Genomic DNA, 9,112 nt, shown 5'->3' on the forward strand with positions numbered 1-9,112 from the left:
TAGCTGGGGACCCTCCTCTTTTCACGGGTGCACTTGTTGTCTCTTCCTGTATTTGATCTCCTAGCCGTGCCGTGAGCGCTTCAGTGTGAATATTTGTCGGTGATTTGTTGTCGTGGGCGTATGAACAGCGGCCGATTGTAACTGAAAGTAATTTCATGTGGGAAAGGTGAGGACTTACAATTTCCAAGTTTGTTATTTGTAAATGTATATATTTTGCTGTAGAGTTTCCTTCAAATAAAACGATAGGCCCTACGCATGTAATGGAACACGCCAACTCCATGACATGACTCATTCGGGAAGCATTCCAGAAACGAGTTTCTTACTTAGAAATGAAATGTGTTTCGACGGCTTCGATTCAGCCCTGTAAATTTCTGTCGTAAATGTAATTAACGGTTCCCCAATAGTGAGCGAACATTTCCAAACCGGCAGTGGTTCACTTTACACTGCTAATTTATGCTTGCCTTTCGTGACGTTAAGCCACAGAGGTTTTTCCGAGTTCAAGTTTCAGGTGAAACATGACTGCAATCAGGTAGAAAGCCTGGTTAAAAATAAAAATCTGGCTAGGATGGCCACTATTGCAGCATTAGCCTGAAAGGTGATTTATAGACCGAGGATTTAGGGGTTATGCAGTGGAAAAGTACAGTCGAAAGGAGGAAATGTTGCTCTTGCACAGAGCAGCCTTTGCAGTACTGTGCGTCTGATGTTTTCAGAATATTCGGTGGAGATATAACGTGCTGTTGTGCATTGAATTAAAATGAAAGGTATTTCTAGTTTCACCTGTCGAAACTAAACTTTAAATTTAAAAAGACCGGCTTGAGTAACTGAGCAAAGCCGTGTCGAGCCCAAATTAACTGGACACCACTCTGATTTACATTTGTGCGTATCAGTATAGGGCCTAGTCCACTCCGTACTCAGTGAACCAAAAATCCAGAAAAATACGAGGAAAGTGAGGTAGATTGACTGAATTCGACGAGCCGTGCCCTCGAGGTTAAACTTTTGTTGCTGGTTGCCATGGCTGCGTAACCTTTACCTGGCAATGCAGAGGCCGTACAAGTGTTGCTAGTCTATTGTGAACGTATGAGCGCTTTGCCTTTTACAGGGGCTGTCTCACCAGATCTCTCGTGTTCGGCTATTCAATAAAAATATCATGACCAGTGAAAATGGAAGAGCGTTGTATAGGAATAAACCGGTAGAATGTTAGTATTCCTTGGGTCTATTCCAAACTGATTGATTGCAAATACGCAAAGGTACCGGCTGCAGCTCTTTGAGTATCACAGTTGTGACTAGTTTGTTACTCGTTGGCTTGTGAAGGCCTAAAACAAATTTCTGTGCGTCTAGACCTTTGTGGAAATATCTGCCTGTCTTTTATGCACCATTCGTAGTTTTATTTTGTTAGACTGTGTACTATTCAGCATGACAAATGACACCTCTGTGTCAGCAAGAGCTTAGCAAGCCCTGTGGCGTGAAAGCCCGGTAAATAACTGCCGTGCGACACGCTTATTTATTTAGCGCGTCCATCGATTTGTTGTACATGTATTGGGAACGAGCCCTGATTCATGTAATTTTAAAACGTGGGACGAACACAATGGGGATAATCCCAGAAATCGATAAAACGTCTTATGCGCGATTTGTGCGGCGTGGCTAGGCTGGTTTCGTTCTTGGGCAAGTCTCTTAAGCAATGAAAATTTCCTTCCACAAACTCGTGTCTTGGAGTCTTTCCAGTTTTCATTGACAAGGGATTCCGCTGAGCTATGGGTTTTTCAATGTGTTGTCTTTCAACATTGCACAAGACTAGACGCCATACCGGTCGGATGACTATCAAAATGATCCATAAGGTACTTTTTGCACAGAAACATGATTGTAGAGGTTATGATCTCAGGCAAATGCCGCCAACCAAGATGAAATTAACTGGTTAATTTGTTAACTGTTTCGGCTCTCTGACCGTAAGCCTGCAATTGTTTTGCCCTCATTGACAAGCACAGTGTTCTCTGCTTCCTGCATGCACCTGATCGAGCAGCCGGGGAAGACTCGATCGTCGATGCTACATCCTGGCCAGAATTTGTCGCTGGAATATTACTTGAGCGTGCTAAGCAGATATGAGATGGGGAGCAACCGTTGACAATCGACGCTTATTTTTGTACTCTTGATAAAGTATTGCTGTAAAGTGGAACCTTTTCTGGGCGGAAACAAAATTCGTTTCAGCTCGAGGAATAGGGACTTTGGTCACAAACTGTATTGGCCTAGACTAGTGTCGATAGCCCTGCCCAATGATCAAGCATCCAAATGTAGGTTTTCTACCATGGCCTTAAGTCTACGTGGAGTCATATTTTTTGTAAAGTTGATTTCTCCGACAAGACACCAGGGCAGTGCACCGCTAGTTAAGATAAGGTCCCTTGTTGTTTTTAGTACAAAACCACAAACGTGGCGCAAAACGCATGAAAACTAAGTTGGACTGTGTGATTCTTTGCCGTTGTTTCATGGACACCATAAGTTGTAACTTGTCTACAGGTCGCTGTTTGTCCGTACTGGGGGAGCAGCCCGCCCGACAGACAGACAGGCATTGATAATTCATATTCAAGACAGGAGATCAATGTTTGGAGTGCTTTTTAACCATTTAATGAATTTCTGTTCTTTAGGTGGAGTTGCGGAAACGAAGGCTGGAAAGAAACCGAGAAATGGCCTGATCCCTCTGTACCCGTACACTCGACTAATCCACTCCGTGTCCAAACACAGGCCAATAAACAAGACTGGAATTTCGTGCTTTGGAAGCTTCTTTCCTATTAGGCTTCACAGGGTCGACAATATTGACGGTTGTTTGTTAAAGGTTTTACTTTCATAAAAGTTTCCTTACTGATGTGTAACAATGACAGAAAATTAAGGTGAAGAAAGGCAGGCAATCGCAGGTGGTCGGTAATTGTCTGTGGTTTTTTTGGAGAAAGAGGGCAATATACGGAAGCGTATGAGGGCCACTTACAAAAAACCTTTTATCGAGATACTATCTCGCCGCGGCGAGTTAAATCGTTGAATGTGTAACTCGCCGTGGCGAGTTACTATCTCGCCGCGGCGAGATAGTAACTCGAAAAACATTTTTTTTGGCCAGTGGACCTTATACGCTTCCGTAGCAACATGAATAATGATTATAAATAAAATATAAGTTACTGTTTTTTTTTATTGTGTTTACTTTTTATTTTCCCCAGTCACAATGTCATCTGAAGGCTGCAACCTCTCCTTCGCTGGAACATCGTTTCTGGGAGTGTACAATATCGGCTCAGCGGTGTGTCTGTTAGATTACGGCAAGGAAGTAGTGCGGCATGTGCGGTGTTACGGGGGTACATCCGCAGGGGCTAGCACGGCGTGTGTCATGCTCAGCGCGCCAGAGAGACTTTCCGTAAGTCCTGAGGAGTAGACGTTTCTGTGCTTTGGTAGAACAGTAACAGCCACAGATTAGCCATGTCGAATGCAGGCCTACATAATTTCCACTAAACATCTATAGGGAAAAGAGAGTTGTCATATGAATATGATGCAGGCTGGATTTTTGAAATTGTGACGACTCCAAGAACCTAGCTGAGATTGTTTTTCATTTCAGACTGCACATTAAAGTATGGTACCCTGTGACAGGAGACCTCTATTCGTATTCCTCAACCAAAATCAAAAATAATAGAAAAATGACTTCATATTTTAGTAATGATTTGCCCTAAATCCTTTTCACACTGCCTTTAAAGTGTGTGATATGTCCTCAATCATTGTCCTGATTTCTATTAACCTCATGTCAATCGATCATTATTTTTCAATTGTTCAGCAATATTTACAATCGATTTACGATCTGGCGGAATCGATTTCCCAAAAGACCTACGGTGCCGTAACTCCGGGATATGACCTCATGAGCGACATCCGGAACATCCTGGACACCCATTTGAAGGACAACGCCCACGTGACCTGCTCAGGGCGACTCCACGTGCCGATCATGGAGCTTGTGTCCGTGACCCCTGACCCCCGATGCAAAACGAGCGCCCTCGTTCCGCAGCCGACAAAAAAGCCGAACGTCCTGGAGTTTGGCGGGAAAGTGTGGGCATGCGGCGAGAGGAAAGTGGTGACAACTTTCAGCAGCAGAGAGGACCTGATTGAGGTTTGGAAAAAACATGCATATTTCTCCCTGGAATCATTTTTCCTGATTGAACCAAATCATTTTTGAAAATTGATAAAGAAATTGCATCTTTTGCAATAGAATAGTCAGACTGAAAGCTACTAGGCTCAAAAAGCTTGTTGTTGCTACCGTCATTTTTGAAGTTTTAGAAATTTCAAGGAAAGCCTTGAAGCAGATGGTAGCAGATTGCTACCGTAATCAGATTTTCAAACCAAACTGAAAGCAGCAAAATTTGGACAGTGAAAATGGGACGAAAATTCCATTTTTTCAACGGCACATAAAGCCTTGGTTACACCAACCTGACGACACACCTTTCCCATCTTTGCAAAAGATGGCATAAACCTTTGGGGGAATTACTAAAAATCGTGTTAGCTGTGGGATGTTGAACTTGATTTTAAAATATTGCAAAATTATCCAAAAAAACCCGAAAACAATTGAACTGTTTTTTTGTGCGGCGTTTTACAGGTTCTTCTGGCCAGCATGTACGTACCCTGGTTCAGTGACTGGAAAGCTCCATCTTTCCAAGGAAAGGTAATGCTACGGGTCACCAGATGTGCCATTAAATGTCTGAACTCGAACAAAATATTATTTTTAAATATTGTGTTTCTTTACGTCAGTGTATCTCTGCACAGTGCCATAAAGAGGGTCACACCTTATGGTGTAATTTAACTGTCTGTAAATCTACTATATGAAGCTGACATTATGTTTACCATCGTCTCTTCCTAATTACTTTAAATTTCTCCCTTCATCTTGTGATGTCATTTCTGCATGCATTCCAGTCTTCATTGTTTCAGTGACCCTTCTGCACGATGAAAAGCTATTAAACCTAAATACCTATGTTTTAGTTCTGGGTTGACGGATCTCTTCTGAACTCGAGTCCTGGAGGGATCGAGAATCTTCAGTTTCCAGCGGGAACGCTCATCACCATCTCCCCGAATAAGCAGGCCGCGCACTACCGACCCCAGGACAATATCACTTCCACCTGGAAAGACATCAGCCACGAGCACTACGAGGCCTCGCCCTTCAACATGTACAGGGTTCCCATCGGCTCCAACGCCAACGGTCTGGACTTTGTTCTCAACCCGCCCCCGCAGGACGTCCTGGGAAAGCTCTTCGACACGGGCAAGCAGGACGCACGGGAGTTTCTGACTCGCTACGGGGTGTATGATGGACCGGTGGCCGACAAACGAAGGACTGACGGGCTGATCAGCTAGAAAGTTGCAGGAGATAATATTGAAGATCACACTGGAGTGTAACAGAGAGGTCAGAAGGTTGAGTGCTCATTTCAAACATTTCCTTTTATTTTCAGTCACTGTCAGTGTTTGACTTCACTGTGTAATCGATTTTCAGAGAAAATAGTGAAAATACGACAATGATATCACCTTTCCTCTGCGTAACCACACTGAATCGAGAGTTGAAATTAGCACCACAATATGCTTAATACTTCTCACCAAAAAAACCGAAATTCTGACCATGGAATCTTCTTTTAAAGCTTATTTTTCTTCACATGAATTAATTCATTAAAAGGCAGTATTATGCACGCAGTTAAGATGTTCAGTTTTCAAATTTAATGTTTTTGACGTCTTATTTCACTTCAGCGTGCACAAATTGAAGTTGTTATCAACTCTCTGTGCGTGGGGCTTTTTGTTTTTTGCGGAGATATCTAAGTTGTAGTATTTTATTGTACCTCAAAATTGAAACTATTAACACTATTAACTATCAAACTATTAATAGTTTGATATATGTTATGGTCAAGTTATGTGGATTGTCCAATTCAGCCATACATTTGATGGACTATATCATTGATACTTTTTTATGTCTAGGTCTGATATACAGTTTCCACCTTTTTAACGTGATCTTAGTCTGTTGCAGTGATTCGTGTTGCTATTAATAAACACATAAGAACTGATTCTATTTATTCTGACATTTTTCAATGTTTTGAATAACTATATTTTGTCATTCACGATGTTGGAGCCTGAGGATTATAATAATCTATGATTTTGATGTTGGAATTTGTGATAGGTTGGATTCCAACAAGCTTTTGGTACATAAATCAACAGACCTGTGCATATATAAAACATATTTTCCTATTACTATGGGAGTAGAAATATGAAGATATTGTAAATATTATTTTGCTCTTTCTGGAAATGGTTTTGGCGTTAACGATTTTCAAAAAGCTATAGGAGATCAAAAGGTAAGGGTGATCAAAAGGTAAGGGTGATCAAAAGGCCTAGGTGTATATCCACTAATTCTGTAAGCAAATCTTTCCATTTTGGTTGGAGATGGTATTTTCAAGAATCTCGAGCAAACTGGCATAACGTCATAACTGTATCCTGCATTATTATTGTGCTGTACTGTTCACCGATTCCATCATGTTGTGTTGGGTGACCATAAACCGCGGAGTGTCGGGTCAGAGGGCAGTCCCAAGTTGTCACTGCATTTCTAACAAGGCATATTCAAAGATACAGTACTGTGACCATTGATGAAAAGAGGACACCAGGGGAGTATTTTGGTAAGACTTTGGTGACTCCGCATCCACAGTGGGCGATGTACTGGGAAAAGTTGCAGTGTTTCCATGAACTTTTCAAATGACGTGTTAGTTGTCACGGTTGGTCAGAGATGGTGAAACTGGGGTCAGTTATTGCTTTTCAAAGTGTCATTTCTTTTGTTTTTAGTAATAAGCCAAAACGTTTAGGCTTGTTAGACATTATCTAATTGCATCCCCTGACAGGGTAAAGGGGTAATTAGATCTACTCTGTTTGTGTATGGAAATCAGCGGCGTTTAGTGTGTGTGGGTGCGCTATCCTTGCATACCTAGAGTGGACTTGTGAACAAAAGATGTCCACATGATGCAGGAAGGGAAGATGTTCTGAGGACTTGCACAGGTCCACAGGACGTTTGTCCTTCTCTGAAAAAGAGGTTTAGAGGCATTTTGGAGTAGGGGTCATCTTTCGTAAAAGGAATAGTCAAGGAAACCTCGTACAAAAAGCCAGCTGAAAATCGTGTTTCCAGTTCAAGAAAAACGAGTATTTTCACTGAGTTTTCTTACCTGCACGAAAAGAAAGGAATGTCCACACTAGGTATGTAAGGTAAGTGGTCGTGTTTGTTGTGTGGTGTGGGGCAAATTCAAAAGCGAATGCAGCGTTGGGCTTATTCGACATGATGTTAGGGGAAGAAAAATGGGGGGGGGGACGTCTCCTCTGTCCTCCCCCTCCCCTGATACGCCACTCCGCACTAGCCTGTCCTTTCGTCTTGCAAAGGTAGTTGTGAAAGTATTATGGCGCTCTGTGACTGACAATTCTTGGCCACTGCTTGGCAGCGTTTGGTGGTCAGGTGTAGATAGGGTGTTCATTTGGGCAGAAAACAAATCTTTTAGGTCTGGTACGTTTTTAGTATAATGCTACTTTTCTTTGCTCCCCCCCCAAAAAAAAGAAGACCTTACTAAGATAAAATCCTCCCCCGACCAGATTTCTGGCAGAATGTTGTATATAAGCGGTCCTATTGAACATAACACAACGCTTTATTAATATCCAACATTAGCAATATTAATTATAAAAGCTTATACATAACATAAAAGTCTCAAGGCACTTGTAAAACGTTTACAAATGCATGTATCAGTTTTTAATAAAATCTTTAAATTTGAGATTGTAAAGTTTGATAAAATTATTTGACAACACATTACGAAACTTTGCACCCAAAATAATACATTGAGGAAAATCACACTATTATCGTAAAACTTATCTAATTTAACCAACACTGGAGAGACACAGACAGACAAACCGTGCAACAGCGAAAGCAAATAAACAATCCCGACCAACATGATTCAAGATCACGTTTCTTACAAGAATGCCAGGTCCCCAATGGGACTGCAGAGTTGTGTGCTAGCTCTAAGTAACTGATCTCGATATAGGGCAGTTTGTATAGCCTGGGGGTTGCAAATGCATGAACTATTGATCTGCCGACTTACATTCGAATCACCTATACTTTTGTGGATTGCAAAAGATGCAGACTGAATATTAGTCATGATCTTTCATAAAAAAGATGGTAGTCAGTGGTTACTCATAGATTATTGTTGACACCAGCCGTATCAATGTAAAAAGTGCAACTTGTCGGAAAACGGAATGGTTTTTTTGAAAACCTAGAGCTGCTGTGAACAACCACTGTCTTGTCACTCAAAGTCGAGTTATTGGCAGCTGTCCAGACATGACATTTTGTCAGTCTTGATGTAGTTTCCGGGCGTATGAACGTCGCACGCAGAGTTACGAATCAAATGAGACTTTCAATACTGAATAGCATAAAAATCAAGGACATTGTACGAGTGAATTTGAAGATGGCCTTTGTAAGACAAAACCTTGGTATAAGCACGATCGAATCCAGGTCATATAGCATAAAAATTACAATGAATATATATTTTCGACAGTTTTCGGTAGTATTGTCGCCCTCACAATTACACCTTTTACCGAAATAAATTAGTAATAATTAATGTAGCGGACCAGCCTCGCGTCAGCTGAACAGCGGGAGGAAGGAGGAACGGTCTCCTAATTAAATCAGACGAGCACTTGGAGAACACATGAACAATAAATGATGTCTAACTCCAGAACTACAATTTATTTAATATGAAAACAGTTGGTGTAGTGTAATGGCTGGACGGCACCGTAATTAATAAAAACAATGGGTTGATGGTCAAAGGCTAACAGGGCACATGGCTAGCTGACCAACACAGTATGGCACATTGTAATACAGAAAACAGTTACCACACGGGGCCCCGTAAATCGTACAATTTTTCCGACAGAAGATCGTGTCAAGTAGGCTATTTAAACAATGACAAGTACTTACTAAGGGTCCTACATTTAGGAGCGTGGCCGAAGCCATGCTCCCTGCAAATTAATAGAAACAAAATACAGAGAGGAGTACGGTTCTACATTGGAGACCCCAAAAGCAAAGAGACTAGCTACCTTGACACCACGT

The 9,112-nt window shown here is 41.6% G+C and overlaps 1 protein-coding gene across 2 annotated transcripts; it reads left to right on the forward strand.

Moving 5' to 3' along the window:
• The first annotated feature begins 26 nt into the window (after nt 1-26).
• LOC110978023 (patatin-like phospholipase domain-containing protein 4) lies at nt 27-7,787 on the forward strand. Of its 2 annotated transcripts, none has more exons than XM_022232650.2 (5): nt 27-166; nt 3,198-3,388; nt 3,800-4,126; nt 4,610-4,675; nt 4,990-7,787. In XM_022232650.2, the coding sequence occupies exons 2-5, from the start codon at nt 3,203-3,205 to the stop codon at nt 5,356-5,358; spliced, it is 948 nt and encodes a 315-aa protein (XP_022088342.1). In that variant the 5' UTR covers nt 27-166; nt 3,198-3,202; the 3' UTR covers nt 5,359-7,787. The 2 variants fall into 2 exon arrangements, with proteins under 2 accessions (XP_022088342.1, XP_086986771.1); XM_087130645.1 differs by lacking the exon at nt 27-166 and adding an exon at nt 2,364-2,824.
• Nucleotides 7,788-9,112: the final 1,325 nt, after the last annotated feature.

The sequence above is a fragment of the Acanthaster planci genome, linkage group LG20 (assembly GCF_054643075.1).
Source record: "Acanthaster planci isolate LZ-2023a linkage group LG20, COTS_SCS, whole genome shotgun sequence".
NCBI lineage: Eukaryota > Metazoa > Echinodermata > Asteroidea > Valvatida > Acanthasteridae > Acanthaster > Acanthaster planci.

Excerpts from the sequence above, each read along its gene's own strand:
- LOC110978023 (XM_022232650.2), top strand. The coding sequence starts at position 3,203 with ATGTCATCTGAAGGCTGCAACCTCTCCTTCGCTGGAACATCGTTTCTG. Across the intron at positions 4,127-4,609 it reads GCAGAGAGGACCTGATTGAG|GTTCTTCTGGCCAGCATGTA; the intron begins GTTTGGAAAAAA and ends GGCGTTTTACAG. Across the intron at positions 4,676-4,989 it reads CTCCATCTTTCCAAGGAAAG|TTCTGGGTTGACGGATCTCT; the intron begins GTAATGCTACGG and ends CCTATGTTTTAG.